The sequence below is a fragment of the Coregonus lavaretus genome (genome assembly GCF_964263955.1).
Source record: "Coregonus lavaretus genome assembly, chromosome: 7".
In the NCBI taxonomy this organism is placed as follows: Eukaryota; Metazoa; Chordata; class Actinopteri; order Salmoniformes; family Salmonidae; genus Coregonus; species Coregonus lavaretus.
The window spans coordinates 49,510,131-49,529,410 of NC_139994.1; the positions used below are offsets into that span (position 1 = coordinate 49,510,131).

At 43.7% G+C, this 19,280-nt stretch overlaps 1 protein-coding gene across 1 annotated transcript in view; it reads right to left on the bottom strand.

Moving 5' to 3' along the window:
• mmp14a (matrix metallopeptidase 14a (membrane-inserted)) overlaps positions 1-16,825 on the bottom strand; it is a 24,690-nt gene extending 7,865 nt beyond the window's left edge. Inside the window, exons 1-4 of the mRNA XM_084166028.1 lie at positions 16,464-16,825; positions 16,133-16,232; positions 1,768-1,916; positions 1,235-1,357 (exon numbers count right to left, since the gene is read on the bottom strand). Of these exons, the coding sequence (XP_084022154.1) occupies positions 1,235-1,357; positions 1,768-1,916; positions 16,133-16,228 (368 nt within the window). The 5' untranslated portion in view covers positions 16,229-16,232; positions 16,464-16,825. The remainder of the gene's footprint in view (positions 1-1,234; positions 1,358-1,767; positions 1,917-16,132; positions 16,233-16,463) is intronic.
• Positions 16,826-19,280: the final 2,455 nt, after the last annotated feature.

Sequence of the window (19,280 nt, forward strand, 5' to 3'; positions counted from 1 at the left end):
GAAAAACACAAAAGAAAGATGCCCAGGGTCCCTGCTCATCTGCATGAACGTGCCTTAGGCATGCTGCAAGGAGGCATGAGGACTGCAGATGTGGCCAGGGCAATAAATTGCAATGTCCGTACTGTGAGACGCCTAAGACAGCGCTACAGGGAGACAGGACGGACAGCTGATCGTCCTTGCAGTGGCAGACCACGTGTAACAACACCTGCACAGGATTGGTACATCCGAACATCACACCTGCGGGACAGGTACAGGATGGCAACAACAACTGCCCGAGTTACACCAGGAACGCACAATCCCTCCATCAGTGCTCAGACTGTCCGCAATAGGCTGAAAGAGGCTGGACTGAGGGCTTGTAGGCCTGTTGTAAGGCAGGTCCTCACCAGACATCACCGGCAACAACGTCGCCTATGGGCACAAACCCACCGTCGCTAGACCAGACAGGACTGGCAAAAAGTGCTCTTTACTGACGAGTCACGGTTTTGTCTCACGGTTTTGTCACGTTTATCGTCCAAGGAATGAGCGTTACACCGAGGCCTGTACTCTGGAGCGGGATCGATTTGGAGGTGGAGGGTCCATCATGGTCTGGGGCGGTGTGTCACAGCATCATCGGACTGAGTTTGTTGTCATTGCAGGCAATCTCAACGCTGTGCGTTACAGGGAAGACATCCTCCTCCCTCATGTGGTACCCTTCCTGCTGGCTCATTCTGACATGACCCTCCAGCATGACAATACCACCAGCCATACTGCTCGTTCTGTGCGTGATTTCCTGCAAGACAGGAATGTCAGTGTTCTGCCATGGCCAGCGAAAAGCCCAGATCTCAATCCCATTGAGCACATCTGGGAACTGTTGGATCGGAGGGTGAGGGCTAGGGCCATTCCCCCCAGAAATGTCCGGGAACTTGCAGGTGCCTTGGTGGAAGAGTGGGGTAACATCTCACAGCAAGAACTGGCAAATCTGGTGTAGTCCATGATGAGGAGATGCACTGCAGTACTTAATGCAGCTGGTGGCCACACCCGATACTGACTGTTACTTTTGATTTTGACCCCCCCCTTTGTTCAGGGACACATTATTCCATGTCTGTGGAACTTGTTCAGTTTATGTCTCAGTTGTTGAATCTTGTTATGTTCATACAAGTTTCTGAAAATAAACGCAGTTGACAGTGAGAGGACGTTTCTTTTTTTGCTGAGTTTATTAACTGTGTGTCGTAGGAGTAAAGCTGTGCAGTCTTACCTGAAAGTGACCTCTTGTTTGTCCCACTTCAGTCCCTGTACGGCGTATCGCTTCCTCCTCAGGTTGCTCTTCAGCTCGGAACCAAACTTGTCTGGTACGCCACAACGCGGCCGCTTCATCGCCCTGGCAACAGCAAGACACACCTGTTTGTTACCTTTACCATGTCACAAACTGTACAACCTCTATTTCTGAATAAATAATTAAAGCGCTTATAAATGGGTTTAGTACCACATCTGGGGTAATGATATCACTTAAAGTGGGTTAGCTGTTCTGTATACAATTCTGAGACTACAATTCTCACATGTGCTTTAAAAACAAGTCAACAGCATGAATCTTTATCAATAAGTTATGCGCATATGGCGCTTGTAACGCCAGGGTAGTGGGTTCGATCCCCGGGACCACCCATACGTAAAAATGTATGTGCACATGACTGTAAGTCGCTTTGGATAAAAGCGTCTGCTAAATGGCATATTATTATTATTATAATAACGCTGAAATATTTGCATTCTTTGTCTTGGTCACTCAGGACTCACTGTAGGGTGTTGGTGTCCATAGATCCGGTGACGGTGAGGCCGTAGAACTTCTGCATGGCTGTGATGGCCGTATTGATGGACTTGGGGGAACGGATAGCCTGGGCTCGGACGTCACCTGGAGGCAGGTAGCCATACTGCTGAAGCCACACCTGGGATAGAGAGAGGGGAGGGTAGAGAGGGTTAGACCCTGGACAATACAATGTCTTTGAAGATAATGATGAAAAAGGACACTCACACATGGTTACATGGCATGGTTTAGACAGTATTGGCAAACACACCCACACTACACACACACACACACACACACACACACACACACAGACATACACAACACACACTCACACATCGCTCTCTCCCTTTCTCTCTCTCTCCCCTCATTCCTCTCTCTCTTTCTCTCTGGAGTTTCCCAACATTTCCATCAGCTAGAAACAACACAGAAACCCACCCATTCATGGCTATTCTATGATTTGCCATACAGTCAACTGAGAGAAGCAGGATGTCATTGTAAATAATGTTTTGTGTGTGTGTCTGTGGGTGTGCCTGTTTGCCTACTTACAGTGCTTGTCTGAACGTGCATGTGTGAGTGTGTGAGGGTGACAGAGAGATTGAAAAAGAAAGAACGAGCGAGCGAGAGAGAGATGTGTGGGTGGATGGGAGTTTAGTATCCAGTGTTTGAATAAACTGATGCAAAGCTGACATTGAACCAAAACAGGAACACACACACACTCCCTTCCTTCCAACAGTAAACAGACAGAGATTGGTCAGACTGAACACACACACACAAAATTATTTTTTTTAAACCTATTTTTATTGCAAGAGAGTTACTGCAATGTTATTCCATTTATACACATTAAAAACTTGCTCCTTAGCTTATGCTGGGCATAATGAAAGGAAACTGTGACTTTGTTGTGGGATAGTAAGGCGAGATGAGGGAAGAGAATAGAGCCAAATAAATCACAGTAGAACCATAACACTGATATCATCTTAGACGTGGATGCCCAGAACATTTTTTTATTTTTTTATTTAACCTTTATTTAACCAGGTAAGCCAGTTGAGAACAAGTTCTCATTTACAACTGCGACCTGGCCAAGATAAAGCAAAGCAGTGCGATAAAAACAACAAACACAGAGTTACATATGGAATAAACAAAATGTAGTCAATAACACAATAGAAAATCTATATACAGTGTGTGCAAATGTAGGACCACCCATACACAAAAATGTATGCATGCATGACTGTAAGTCGCTTTGGATAAAAGCGTCTGCTAAATGGCATATTTATTTTTATTTATTTAGTAAGTTATGGAGGTAAGGCAATAAATAGGCCATAGTGCAAAATAATTACAATTTAGTATTAACACTGGAGTGATAGATGATGTACAAATAGAGATACTGGGGTGCAAATGAGCAAAATAAATAACAATGTAAATAACAATATGGGGATGAGGTAGTTGGGTGGGCTAATTACAGATGGGCTGTGTACAGGTGCAGTGATCGGTAAGCTGCTCTGACAACTGATGCTTAAAGGTAGTGAGGGAGATAAGTGTCTCCAGCTTCAGAGATTTTTGCAGTTCGTTCCAGTCATTTGCAGCAGAGAACTGGAAGGAATGGCGGCCAAAGGAGGTGTTGGCTTTGGGGATGACCAGTGAGATATACCTGCTGGAACGCATACTACGGGTGGGTGTTGCTATGTTGACCAATGAGCTAAGATAAGGCGGGGATTTGCCTAGAAGAGATTTATAGATGACCTGGAGCCAGTGGGTTTGGCGACGAATATATAGTGAGGGCCAGCCAACGAGAGCGTACAGGTCACAATGGTGGGTAGTATATGGGGCTTTGGTGACAAAACAGATGGCACTGTGATAGACTACATCCAATTTGCTGAGTAGAGTGTTGGAGGCTATTTTGTAAATGACATCGCCGAAGTCAAGGATCGGTAGGATAGTCAGTTTTACGAGAGCATGTTTAGCAGCATGAGTGTAGGAGGCTTTGTTGCGAAATAGGAAGCCGATTCTAGATTTAACTTTGGATTGGAGATGCTTCATGTGAGCCTGGAAGGAGAGTTTACGGTCTAACCAGACACCTAGGTATTTGTAGTTGTCCACATATTCTAAGTCAGACCCGCCGAGAGTAGTGATTCTAGTCAGGCGGGCGGGTGCAAGCAGCGTTCGATTGAAGAGCATGCATTTAGTTTTACTAGCGTTTAAGAGCAGTTGGAGGCCACGGAAGGAGTGTTGTATGGCATTGAAGCTCTTTTGGAGGTTTGTTAACAAAGTGTCCAATGAAGGACCAGATGTATACAAAATGGTGTCGTCTGCGTAGAGGTGGATCTGAGAGTCACCAGCAGCAAGAGCGACATCATGATATACACAGAGAATAGCGTCGGCCCGAGAATTGAACCCTGTGGCACCCCCATAGAGACTGCCAGAGGTCCAGACAACAGGCCTTCCGATTTGACACATTGAACTCTATCTGAGAAGTAGTTGGTGAACCAGGCGAGGCAATCAATTTGAGAAACCAAGGCTATTTAGTCTGCCAATAAGAATGCGGTGATTGACAGAGTCAAAAGCCTTGGCCAGGTCGATGAAGACTGCTGCACAGTAATTTGCAGCGGAGGGTGCAGAGCTGGTGGCCGGGGTAGGGGTAGCCAGGTGGAAAGCATGGCTAGCCGTAGCAAAATGCTTATTGAAATTCTCCATTATTGTAGATTTATCGGTGGTGACAGTGTTTCCTAGCCTCAGTGCAGTGGGTAGCTGGGAGGAGGTGCTCTTATTCTCCATGGACTTTACAGTGTCCCAAAACTTTTTGGAGTTAGTGCTACAGGATGCAAATTTCTGTTTGAAAAAGCTAGCCTTTGCTTTCCTAACTGATTGTGTATATTGGTTCCTGACTTCCCTGAAAAGTTGCATATCGCGGGAGCTGTTCGATGCTAATGCAGTACGCCACAGGATGTTTTTGTGCTGGTCAAGGGCAGTCAAGTCTGGGGTGAACCAGGGGCTATATCTGTTCTTAGTTCTGAATTTTTTGAATGGGGCATGCTTATTTAAGATGGAGAGGAAAGCACTTTTGAAGAACATCCAGGCATCCTCTACTGACGGAATGAGGTCAATATCCAGCCAGGATACCCGGGCCAGGTCAATTAGAAAGGTCTGCTCGCTGAAGTGTTTTAGGGAGCGTTTGACAGTGATGAGGGGTGGTCGTTTGACCGCGGACCCATTACGGACGCAGGCAATGAGGCAGTGATCGCTGAGATCCTGGTTGAAGACAGCGGAGGTGTATTTAGAGGGTAAATTAGTCAGGATGATATCTATGAGGGTGCCCATTTTTACGGATTTAGGGTTGTACCTGGTAGGTTCCTTGATAATTTGTGTGAGATTGAGGGCATCTAGTTTAGATTGTAGGACGGCCGGGGTGTTAAGTATTTCCCAGTTTAGGTCACCAAGCAGTACGAACTCAGAGGAAAGATGGGGGGCAAGCAATTCACATATGGTGTCCAGGGCACAACTGGGGGCTGAGGGGGGTCTGTAGCAAGCGGCAACAGTGAGAGACTTATTTCTGGAAAGGTGGATTTTTAGAAGTAGAAGCTCAAACTGTTTGGGCACAGACCTGGATAGTATGATAGAGCTCTGCAGGCTATCTCTACAGTAGATTGCAACTCCGCCCCCTTTGGCAGTTCTATCTAGACGGAAAATGTTGTAATTCGGGATGGACATTTCTGAATTTTTGGCGGCCTTCCTAAGCCAGGATTCAGACACTGCTAGAACATCAGGGTTGGCAGAGTGTGCTAACGCAGTGAATAACTCCAACTTGGGGAGGAGGCTTCTGATGTTGACATGCAAGAATCCAAGGCTTTTACGGTTACAGAAGTCAACAAATGATAGCGCCTGGGGAGTAGGAGTGATACTGGGGGCTACAGGGCCTGGGTTAACCTCTACATCACCAGAGGAACAGAGGAGGAATAGAATAAGGATACGGCTAAAGGCTTTAAGAACTGGTCTTCTAGTGCGTTGGGTACAGATAATAAAAGGGGCAGATTTCAGGGCGTTGTAGAATAGATTCAGGGCATTATGTACAGACAAAGATATGGAAGGATATGAGTACAGTAGAGGTACACCTAAGCATTGGGTAACGATGAAAGAGGTAGCATCACTAGAGATACCGATTGAGCCGGTCTCCGTGTGTATGGGGGGGTGGGACAAAGGAGCTCTCTGAGGCTGGTTGAGCGGGACTGGAGGTTCTACAGTGAAATAGTACAATAAGAACTAGACCAAACAGCAATAGGCTAGGCATATTGACATGGGAGAGAGGCATAACGCAATCACAGGTGTTATTCGAGAGGAATAAGACAACAACTGGTAATGGCGGCGAAAGTTTGGGCTGAGGCTAAACAGATAAAAAGGATAGGGTACCGTGTAAAGGAACAGTCCAGCAGGCATCAGCTGTGTAGCTGAGTGATCATAAGGTCCAGTGAACAGCAATAGCTAAGTCCGGGAGCAGTTTGTAGGCTGCTACAGCACAGGCGAGCAGGAGGCACGGCTGTTGATTGCGCATGCTAGCGGGCCGGGGCTAGCAGATGGATCTTCGTGGTCGTCGCAACGGGAAGCCTGTTGAAACCACATCAGACGATGATGTCGGCAGACCAGTCGTGATGGATCGGCGGGGCTCCGTGTCGACACTAGGTGGTCCCGTCCGGTTGACAGAGAGGTAGATAGCCGGGAGATGGGTCTTGCTCGAGGCTAGCTCAAGGCTAACTGGTGCATCGGGACAAGTGGTGAATTAGCCAACAACAGCCATTCGGTTGCAGCTAGCTAGTTGCGATGATCCTGTGTTAAGGTCCAGTGATTCCGTCAGAAAATCCGATATGCTCTGGGTCGATAGCACGCTGTGCAGACCGATATTTGTCCAGGCTAGAGCTGGCTGGTAGGTAGTGCAGGCCACGGACAGTAGTGAAGACCGCTAACGGTGGCTAATAGCAGGTAGCTAGTTAGCTGGCTAGTTTTAGCCGTAGGTTCTTGATAAAAATAAAGAAATAATAGAATCCGTTCCACATTGGGTGAGGCGGGTTGCAGGAAAGTATATTTGGTTAAAGGATGGGAAATGAGAGAGAGAAAATATATACAAAAAAAAAGACAAAAGAACTGCCTATTTACACGAGGACACAACACAATTCACGACCACACTGCTACGCCATCTTCTATTCTCTGTCAGAACCATGGGGGCTCATAGAAAATAGATGTGGGCTTAGCAGACCCAACATGCCTATGTAGAGGGAGAGAGGAGTGACAACTGTACTAACAACATCTATGATTCATTTGACATTTTAGTGATTTAGCAGAGGCTCTTATCTTTTTCCCAATGGGAATCGAATCCACAACCCTGGCGTTGCAAAGCCCATGCTCTATCAACTGAGCCACACGGGACCGCATCTGAGTAGTGGTAGTGAGGCTTTTAACCAGGTAAGATCATACTTAACTAGATTAAATATAGCTTAGAGACGATCCTGCACCATTCCCAGAAAGTTGTAAGAAGGTTGTATGCAAAATAACCATAGGACAACCACGCTCTCACCAAGCTGTAAGAAACATGGTTCTCAGAACGTTATGCGCTAGCTGGGTATAGCGTTTCAGTCAAATTTCGACCAAGAAGTGCTAAGTGCTAAACTTTCACCTATCTCTCTCTCAAATACAAGAGCAGTCATGCAGAGCTGCTTAAGCCTCTGGCCTTAGTCTACAGCTACAAACTGACTGGATCAGTGCAACAGTCTCTCTATGAGAGAGAGAGAGAGAGAGAGAGAGAGAGAGAGAGATCCTCAGACAAACATCAACCTAATGGAGATTATTCATTCTAGTCCAATGTAATGTCATCAAACATCATGGACAAGTTTGTTTATGTGTGTTGGTGAGAGACAAGATGAGTGTGTGTGTGTGTGTGTTTGTGTGTACTGCACAGACAGGCAGTCAGTGAATGTCTCAATCTTTACCACAAATTCAGTCAGTGGAATTACACAGAATTCTTCTGTAATCCCAGAAAACCCCAACCCTCTCTCTCTACCTTATTCCATCTCTCTCTCTCTCCTTTTCTCTTAAAACCCCCAACCCTGTATGTCTATGTAATAGTATACATTTTATAGTTAGTTGGGTGAATATAGTCATCCTTCCTCTTTCCTAGAATGTCTCTCTCTCATGTCGTTTTAGTGGAGAGGTCTTTTTTAATATAGAGAAGAGTTGAATTTAAATGAGTGAGGAAACGGCTGGCTTGTACCTGGGCAGAGATATTACCCCACCCAGCCACAGCAGACAGGGTGAAAACAAGGTTCAGTTATAGGCTAGGCTGCAGAGTGAGGTAAACTCATGTCTGTACTGTAACCGGCCCCCTCTTTCAGCAAGACCTACACACTCTATCAATCCATCTGGTCCCCACCTCCAACAACCTCTCTCCATGTCTGTATATCTAACTCCCTCCAAGCTCCCACTCTCTCTCCATCTCCCTCCTTCTCTCTATCTGACTGCTCCCAGTGTGTGCTGTGGCTCCACTGTGGTGACGCGTCTGGCTCTGTGAAAACATTCAGCTCCGTAAGGATGAAAAGTTTCCCCCACACCGAGAAGACTCGTTCTCCTTCTCTCCCTCTCCCTCTCTCTCCCCTTCTCTCTGTCTACCTCTCTCTCTCCTTCTCTCTCTCTCTCTCTCTCCCCCTCTTGGTCTCCTCTCTCTCTTTCCTCCCCACTCAACCCCCAACCCTCTGCTCTCCCCATCTCCCAAAGCCTCACATCCCCCCTGACGACGCCAGCTATCCCAACATGCACCTCTCCTCTGGAACTCCCAGCAGCAGTTCCAGTCAAAGGTTCTATTTAGTAGGACTTCTACGTCGCTTATTGCCAGCCTTGGGGTAACTGCAAACCCATGTGTGTGTGGTCATAGCTTAGGGTCATGTGACTGCGGTTTTAGTAAACAGACGAAGTCCCTATAAATTACGCAATTTGCAGCGATTCATGTAGTCTAAGGAAATGCATTTCAACAGAGACATCTAATGAGTAGATTGATGACAAATATAGATCTGGTCCAACATTAGTAACATGTCTGTCATTAATTTAAACCAGCAGATAGTGATGCAGATGTAACTAATAATGTCATCACATCATATGACAGTCAGATCAGGTGCCACTATTGGTCAGACACTCATAAAGTGGCCTGATAATATACTAGTACCTACTGTATACTACCTACTGTATACTACCAGGGATGGGCAACTGTGATTGGGGTGGGGGCCACAAAATAACGGAACTCGTGAGGGGCCGCAGTGACTTGTGGGTCTGTGTACCCACATCCATACCCCACCCCCACCTTGTGAGCAAAACATTTTAGCGGCCCCCCTCGTGACAGTGAAGTGAAAAAAAATGTATTGTATTAATTCAGTAAATTGTATGTAAACTTCCGACTTCAACTGTATATACTGTATTCTATAATATTCTACTGTATCTTATTCCATGCCGCTCTGTCATTGCTTGTCCATATATGTATATACAGTTGAAGTCGGAAGTTTACATACACCTTAGCCAAATACAAACTCAGTTTTTCACAATTCCTGACATTTAATCATAGTAAAAATTCCCTGTCTTAGGTCAGTTAGGATCACCACTTTATTTTAAAAATGTGAAATGTCAGAATAATAGTAGAGAGAGAATGATTTATTTCAGCTTTTATTTATTTCATCACATTCCCAGTGGGTCAGAAGTTTACATACACTCAATTAGTATTTGGTAGCATTGCGTTTAAATTGGGTCAAACGTTTCGGGTAGCCTTCCACAAGCTTCCCACAATAAGTTGGGTGAATTTTGGCCCATTCCTCCTGACAGAGCTGGGGTAACTGAGTCAGGTTTGTAGGCCTCCTTGCTCGCACATGCTTTTTCAGTTCTGCCCACAAATGTTCTATAGGATTGAGGTCAGGGCTTTGTGATGGCCACTCCAATACCTTGACTTTGTTGTCCTTAAGCCATTTTGCCACAACTTTGGAAGTATGCTTGGGGTCATTGTCCATTTGGAAGACACATTTGCGACCAAGCTTTAACTTCCTGACTGATGTCTTGAGATGTTGCTTCAATACATCCACATAATTTTCCTTCCTCATGATGCCATCTATTTTGTGAAGTGCACCAGTCCCTCCTGCAGCAAAGCACACCCACAGCATGATGCTGCCACCCCCGTGCTTCACGGTTGGGATGGTGTTCTTCAGCTTGCAAGCCACCCCCTTTTCCCTCCAAACATAACGATGGTCATTATGGCCAAACAGTTCTATTTTTGTTTCATCAGATCAGAGGACATATCTCCAAAAAGTATGATCTTTGTCCCCATGTGCAGTTGCAAACCGTAGTCTGGCTTTTTTATGGAGATTTTGGAGCATTGGCTTCTTCCTTGCTGAGCAGCCTTTCAGGTTGTGTCGATACAGGACTTGTTTTACTGTGGATATAGATACCTTTGTACCTGTTTCCTCCAGCATCTTCACAAGGTCCTTTGCTGTTTTTCTGGGATTGATTTGCACTTTTTGCACCAAAGTACGTTCATCTCTAGGGGACAGAACGCGTCTCCTTCCTTAGCGGTATGACGGCTGCGTGGTCCCATGGTGTTTATACTTGCGTACTATTGTTTGTACAGATGAACGTGGTACCTTCAGGCATTTGGAAATTGCTCCCAAGGATGAACCAGACTTGTGGAGGTCTACAATTGTTTTTCTGAGGTCTTGGCTGATTTCTTTTGATGTTCCCATGATGTCAAGCAAAGAGGCACTGAGTTTGAAGGTAGGCCTTGAAATACATCCACAGGTACATCTCTAATTGACTCAAATGATGTCAATTAGCCTATCAGAAGCTTCTAAAGCCATGTCATCATTTTCTGGAATTTACCAAGCTGTTTAAAGGCACAGTCAACTAAGTGTATGTAAACTTCTGACCCACTGGAATTGTGATACAGTGAATTATAAGTGAAATAATCTGTCTGTAAACAATTGTTGGAAAAATTACTTGTGTCATGCACAAAGTAAATGTCCTAACTGACTTGCCAAAACTATAGTTTGTTAACAAGTGTCACGCCCTGACTCAAGGGACTCGTATTTGTTGAGTCAGGGTGTGTATTTTCTGTGTTGTGTTTTGCTATGTTGATTTTCTATGTTTCGATCTAGTATGTGTAGATCTATGTTGGCCGGTGTGGTTCCCAATCAGAGGCAGCTGTAGCTCGTTGTCTCTGATTGGGGACCATACTTAGGCAGCCTATTGGCACTAGTGGGGTGTGGGATCTTGTTCCGTGTTGTGTTGTGTTGCGTTGCGTTGGACTTCACGTATCGTTTATTGTTTTGTCATTGTGTTTATTCGTAAATAAACATGTATGCATATCACGCTGCGCCTTGGTCCGTCCCGTCTATAAACGATCGTGACAACAAGAAATGTGTGGAGTGGTTGAAAAACAGGTTTTAATGACTCCAACCTAAGTGTATGTAAACTTCCGACTTCAACTGTATTCTTAAATTCCATTCCTTACTTAGATTTGTGTGTTTTGGGTATATGTTGTGAAATTGTTAGAAGCACAAGCATTTCGCTACACCCGCAATAACATCTGCTAAACACGTTTATGTGACAAATAAAATGTGATTTGATTTGAGTTAGTGATGTAATAATGTGTCTGTAGGCTATAAACTGCATAGCAACCTACCACAAGGTATTTAGCTAGAAGCAATTCTGCCATGTGTGAAGATACTGCAGATATTTGGGTTTCAAGCAAACTGAAAAGAGCTGTCTTCAGCCCTCTCAGTCCACACGTCTTTCATAGTGGATCTGGTTTTCTTTAGGCAGTGGAATTAGTGGTATCTTTTCCTACTCTCTTTTTTAATAGTTCACTGACGCTGAGAGAGAGAGAGAGAGAGAGAGAGAGAGAGAGAGAGAGAGAGAGAGAGAGAGAGAGAGAGAGAGAGAGAGAGAGAGAGAGAGAGAGAGAGAGAGAGAGAGAGAGAGAGAGAGAGAGAGAGAGAGAGAGAGAGAGAGAGAGAGAGAGAGAGAGAGAGAGAGAGAGAGAGAGAGAGAGAGAGAGAGAGAGAGAGAGAGAGAGAGAGAGAGAGAGAGAGAGAGAGAGAGAGAGAGAGAGAGAGAGAGAGAGAGAGAGAGAGAAGAAAAAAACAGAGAAAAGGAAAATAAAACATTAAATGGGATTGACGTATGGAACGACAATGAAGGAAAGTGAGAAAAAATGGGTAAAAAAAGGGTCCGAAAATAGGGGACATGAGTATTAATGTTTCATTTTAAATTGAGGGAGAAAGAGTAGACTGAGTCAGTTGTTCCCGTTGGACGGTGCCAACGGAAAAAACAGAGACCAGAGTTTGGTCATGAGCGGCTCAGTCTGAGACACACATTAGCCTCCCTGGCCTGCTAGCGTGGCGTCCCACGTCTCTGACCCATTTACACCTGAACCAGCGCTACATGCTAATGCTAACTAAAGTACTGTTACTGTATATACACGCTTAATACAATGCAGGATACCTGAGTTCTATGCTAAAGGAACGTCCATTTATAACATAATAATACACTTGGCTACTATCAAGCCTACCCCTCAAGTGGCGAAGTAGGCCGAGTCAACAGTGGATGCTAGCTTGCACATGGCTCCAGTCTACACAATAACACACAACACAACCTTAGGTGTCCTATACACATATTGTTTCAATGCCAGTTTATGAGCCTCAATTTCCAACTTGGGTTCATATATGGATGTAACGATTCACCGATATGCATCGGTCCCTGGTTAAATGTTTAAGATATGAGTGTATAGGTCCGGGGGACCCCAAACCGATCCAAATGTAGCATGCACCCGTCAGAAAATCGATTAAAACATTAAGAATCGGCTATTCACATTTCTTTCTACCTTCCGAAAATACCTCTCATCTTTTGTGACAACTGCATCCTCTCTCTCCTTCAGTGTCGAACTAAGCATGTAATTATGTTGACAGTCATTGATCTACAAGTCACTTTGCATGCCAAAGAACCCCAGGCAATATCAGTAGCCTAGTCAAACTGCTTGCTGTGCGCAGTTTTGCGTGCTCCGACCAACGAGAGGTGGGCCTATTCCTGATCTGGCACGTCTACCCTTTTTTTTTAACCTGCACTTCATGGTCGAAGCAGGATAAGAAGAGCAACTCACTCCGAGTCCATCAACTTCCAAACAGTCTAAACCATTCGATTATGAGACGGGGGTGAAAACGGGGGTTACACAAAGTTGTGCTATATTGGCTATGTCATAGCTAATTTTGAAAGATAAATATTGATACATTACGAGCTCTAATACTTTTAATCTGCAAAACGGACACATTAATTAGGGGTGATTGGGGGGGGGGGGGGGGGTAGATTCCCAGTTTTCGTTATGGCTCAGCTCAGGTGCCTATACACCATAGACATAGACATATTTCACACACACACGCACACAAAAGTCAGCTCAGACAGATCCAGCTCAGAAAGGCCCAGCTCATATTAGCAACAGATTTTAATTTAGAATGGAAAATTACTGTGTTTATGCATCGAATTGTATCGCATCGAATTGATTCATTCTCTAATCAAACCGAATCACACCAAAACATATTGTTCCTGTATCATATTGGAGCCCATGTATCTAGATACATATCGAATTGTCTTCAAAGGGAAAGTTACACATCCCTTAATCATCTGGGTCACGAAGGCTAAATCCTATGTTTACTGTTATACAAATACTGGATTCTAGGATGAAAACTGCAGGGATAGCACTTGAGTGGAATGGATAAACACACCATCTCTCCATAGACATCCATCGGTTGGTTTGTTTGCGCTGTGGCAGATCAGATGAACTGAATCTTTTCCTGCCTGAACATTTTTAAGTGACAGCAAGCACTTGTAGAACAGCATGCACCAGCACTTTTCCAACAGTGTGCTTCCACCATACAAAAACAACCCAGACTCCTCAGGAGCTAGAGGGAAGGCCTAACCATAGAAATATAATTACTAGAGCAGACATTCCCATTCAAGTGAATGCTCTGTGATGGGTGGATCGGCAGCAATATTGAGTATACCGATCATAGAAATAAAACTATTCATTCTATTTCTATGGTACCCACAATGTGGTCTGAGAATGTATTCCCATTCTAGTATTTATATTTATATGGGCCCAACCCCCATGGAATTGGACCCCTGGCATGATCTCCTCCCTCCCTGTGATCCCAAGACACACTAGTCACCTTGCCTCCAGATGTCTGCTGTTATCGTGTTTGAAGAAAACTTCAAGGACTTTCAGATTCAGACAGATATGTTGTGGAGATCTGTGAAATGGATCGTCTCATTTTCATTTCTTTCCACTTCCTTTGGCTAAGATAAAGTCCAACCAGCAATTTTATAAATGTGAGACAAGGTGTTTTTGTAAATAAAAGTGAATAAATCTAAATTAAGGGAGGGTTTTTTATTGGATTTATAGTATGTGCACAAAGTATTGTACATATATAGAGTAAAGGGATATTTTGCGATGTATCTCTTTTTGTTGCTATCCCATTTCAAAAAGCACAGGCCGATCTTAAGAGAGCCCTATGACTGTGAATATTTGCTTAGCCATTCTCCTCACTCATCACAGCTTTAAGTGAAATTGTAGGCTTAGCCTCCCTGGTCTATCAAGTTGGACTCAGCCGGCAGTGACTTAATACTAAATCACTAAAAGGAATGTCAGAAAATTCCACTCCTACTTAGTTCTGTGCTTTCATACCGTTAATCGGTATTTGTCAGCATAAAATCAACATCCCATCATCTCGTCTCAACCCTATCCATTACTTAGCCTATTCCTCACTCTCGCACTCTGTTCTTTTATCCCTCCCACACAACAGACATCGTGTTTATCATCGGTTCCCGTTACATACAGTGTACTACACACAAGTGATGTAAGCCAGAAACCGGTAATTAGTGATAATCCCATCTTCCATCATGGCTGCTATGGGCGCACATGAGCAGAGTAGGTAGAAGTTGCCCTCAACTGCTGTTCCAGGGTCAGATCTTTCCATATCTTGCTTATGGCATTCCTTGGGATTTGGGGTTGGGTAATCTGCCTACTCCCGTAGGAGCATGGGCAAATTGTATGGGCCTTTGGGTGGCATTATGGGTAGGATTTGGGATGGGTAAACTGATCATAGATCTGTTATGGACCCAGCATCAACATCTGCAGTCTTATTGTGACACTGTGTATGCTTTATTACTGTCTCAGTGTTGTGTGTGCAGTTATTACGCTATTATCACAGGGTTATAGATGTTGTATTGATTGGTCCACTAACCTGTGGCCTCAAACGGACAGTTTCCCAGGCATTTCTGACTGGTTGACCATGTCTGGCTGACTACATAAAGAATAGGGTGGCATTTCGGACGTCCATCATGTCTGGCTGACTCAGACACCAGCTGTTTGTGGTCACTGAGTCAGGACCTGAGTTCCTCCAAGCATCCTGTCTTTCTTAGTAAGAACAACCTCTAGGTGTAGGCCAGGGAGGGCCAACACTGAAAAGACTAGGAGAAATGCATGAGCACCATTGGATACCTTTGACTTGGTTATTTCAGTCATGGCTAATATTGGTTATTCTTGATGGTTTTGGATGTATCCAAAAGCACACTGTGATGGATAGATAAGAGATATCTGGAATTCCTGAAGAACAGATCTAGAATTACCCCAGGCAAGAGGCATCATGTCACCTAATAATTTTGAAGGGACACCATGATACAATATAGTGTGACAAAATATAGTGTTTGTGTAGGCTATAATTTAGTAGTGCCCCATCAGTTACAATGGGTATGATGCCTCTGTTGCTCCAGACAGAGTCTTCATGTCCAGTTTGCTAAAAGAGAGAACAGCTTCCTCTCCAGTCTCTCTCTACCATAAGTCAGTACAGATGAAAACCATTACCCCCCCCCCCCCCCCCCCCCACACACACACACCACAGCCCCAGTTTCTTAGAACAAAGCAGCTGACTTAAGTTTTCACAACTCTGTACTCCCCCAACCCTCTCACTTCTCCCTCTTTTAAACCACAATTAGAGTCATGTTATTTTTCTAACTATTATTTGCAGTTTCATCTCTTTTTCAGATTCTACTGACATTTTCACTGGTTTTAACCTTGCCTCTCAATTGCCCTCAATTTAGAGATCATACCACCCCATCATGAAAATAGTGCCAATTATGAAGATTGGTACAGAAACTGTAGACACTATTGGCAATAACACATAGTAGTTATATACTCCCACGTTTCTCGTATAAACCTTAAGCAATGTCTGTCTTATTATACTTTCAGAGAGTTTTTAAAGAGTTTCTGAGTTTATGCATGTTGTCGTAATGATTTACCTCAGCTTTTACTTCGTTTTCCGTTGATACAACTCCAAAGAACAGTCCGCACGTCAGCGTCAGGATTTGGATCACCTTCTCAAGCCGGGGTAACATTCCTCTATATGTGGCGAGTTACCCAAAAAAGAGGAGATATAGACAACCTCACAACGGGATTGCTTCTATTGGTTTTCCACGTTATCAATTATAATCCGTCGGGATGATCTTTAAAAAACAAAACAATATGCCACTAATCTGTCCTCATGGATACTTTCTTGCAACACTTCAAGTTCTGCACAACAAATCCTTTGTGGTAGCAAAAATCATAAATACATGTAAAAAAATATCCTACAAATCTGTTCAAAAACTCAAGTCCAGATGTTGGGGGGGAAATCGCTGCAATCTCAGCGCTTCATAGTTCCTCTCTCCTTTGTCCCCCCAAATTATGTTCTTCTTCTTCTTCTGTGGATTTTATATGGCGGTTGGCAACCAACTTTAAGGTGCATTACCGCCACCAACTGGACTGGAGTGTGGACCAGAGACAGGGAAGGTCTAAATCCTAGCCAATAATCTCGTCTCCCTAAGGAAACGAAATACATAATTAAATACTACATCCCCTTAAGATTTCCCCAGCAGTTCACTTAATCCTGGCTCTTCAACCCCATTACTCCTAACATCTAATAACAATCGCTCCCTTTCTCTCACATATTTCTGTCACTGAAATAGAACATGTTCCACTGTCTCCATCTCCTCCCGACAATGATCACACCTCCCAGTAGGATGTTTCCCCACCACTTTCAATGTAATATTTAGCCTTGTGTGTCCCAGTCTCAGCCTTGTGACTACACTTGTCTCCCTTCTCTCTCGGCCTGAGGACCTCCCTGCCCCCACATTTTCCTGGATCTTATACATATGTCTTCCCTTACTGTCCCTGTTCCACAACTCTTGCCACTTGTTTTTTAACCACTGTTCTTATTAATCCCTTGGTTTGTGCTTTACTGATTGACAATTCCATCTCAACATAGGATGTTTAAGAGCTTGCTTGGCAATAATATCCACTTCCTCATTCCCCTCTACTCCCACATGAGCTGGTACCCAGAGGAACATCACAAATACCCCCATCTGTTTCACCCTATATGTAGCGTGGTTCGTTCTGCGTTGTGTACTTTTAATTAGGACACTGCCATAACTGGAATTCAGATGGTTGGATAATTTGTATTCGACCTGCACACGAAGAGACAACACACAATATGTTAGCCCTTGGTGCAGTCACAACTCTCGGGCACCTGCGTGAGCACATAGAAATACTCCCGAGTTACATTTACGTCATTTAGCAGACGCTCTTATCCAGAGTTACAATAGGTACCCTAGTTAGCGAGCTCGGTGAAAGTTGTTAACATAATTATTTATATTGTCCACATTGTAACCAAACCTATAGTTGCGTAACAGCACTTTGTGTAACTTTACCACAGTTTTATATTGACAAATTACGGCGCCAAGGACAACATACCTTGCTAGTTGAAGGTCAGGCAAAATTAAACAATAAGAGGGTACGTAAATACAGATAACCCGCGATGGACCAAACCAAAATATACAAATCTTTTACAATTAGGTGTATTTACAATATAGATATATAAAAATGTGTGTACACCAAAAAATAACATTAGCTATGCAGCTGTAATTAAATAAAGAAAACACATTGAATTATTACCTCTTGACCTGTCCTTGTGTGCAACTTGGTGCATAATCTAGGGGAACAACATCACACTACTACATATACAAACACTGCAAAACCTCATACAATACATCCTGTCTGCTCTGAGACACACATTAATTTAAGCTCATCAGTGCTGCACAAGGAGTCAGAGCAGATGTCTACCCTGTATGGCCTCACCTCCTCCACCCACTCTGCAGCCAATAGTATGGCCAACATCTCCATTGTGTAAACAGATAAATGATCTGTTGCTCTTTTCGTCACTGCCACCTTAAACTCAGGAACACTAAAAGCTGCTCCTGTCCTCCCTGTTTTAGGGTCCTTAGATCCATCTGTGAATATATTCAAGAAACATAGTATTGTGTTCTTAAATGTTCACTTACAACTGAATCTACTCCTTCCTCAACATATCTTACCCTCTCAAGCAAGCCTAGATCTACCACTGGCTGAGGGAGAAACCAAGGTGGGATAGCAGGAACAAGAGTTTCACAGAGGGGCTAAACTCCCTCCCAAACAACCCCATCTCTCTCGCTATGCAATTGCCTATCCACCCAAAGCTTGTATTCACCTTTTTTGTAGGATGTGTAACCTTGTAAATGTACCCAATATGTCATGGCTAGCTGTTGTCTTCTTAACTTTAACGGCATCCCAAATTATTTTCTTTATTTCCCTCTATATTGACATCGCTCTCTGACGTGTCGACTTGGATGGTCAGTGCCCTGAGCTAAATGCTGCATTCATGTGCTAGTCGGAACAAGGAGACTCGGTAATGTCCGACTTGCTGATTCGTTGAACGCGGCACATGTATAACTACAACCAGTTAGCAAATCTGACATTTCCGAGTTTCCTAGTTCCAACTAGCACGTGAACGCGGCAAAAGTCCTACAACAGACAAATAGATAGATAGAGAGAGAGACTTTAACTATTTGCACATCGTTACAACACTGTATATAGCCATAATATGACATTTGAAATGTCTGTATTCCTTTGGAACTTTTGTGAGTGTAATGTTTACTGTTCATTTTTTGTTTATTTCACTTTTGTTTATTATCTGTTTCACTTGCTTTGGCAATGTAAACATATGTTTCCCTTGCCAATAAAGCCCCCATTGAATTGAATTGAGAGAAAGTTCCTCGATCACCCAGATGTGTGAAGCCTATCTCAGTGAGGTAAAGAAACAGCAGTAGACGCTGCGGCCGTATAAATATGAACATTCATTTATCATAATAAATAAAAAACAACAGCCCAGGATAGTGTAAACTATCAAAAATAACTACAAGAACAAGTTAGGCAGACAATTTAGTAGTAATTTGATTTTAATCCACTTTGTCTCAGTCCATTGACGAAATGCATCAAATGCATGTTACCTTGCTGATTATAAAACGTACTAATGCAAATAATGTTACACTGTATTCTCGGATGCAAGGCCGTCTGCTATAATACAATTCCACTGTG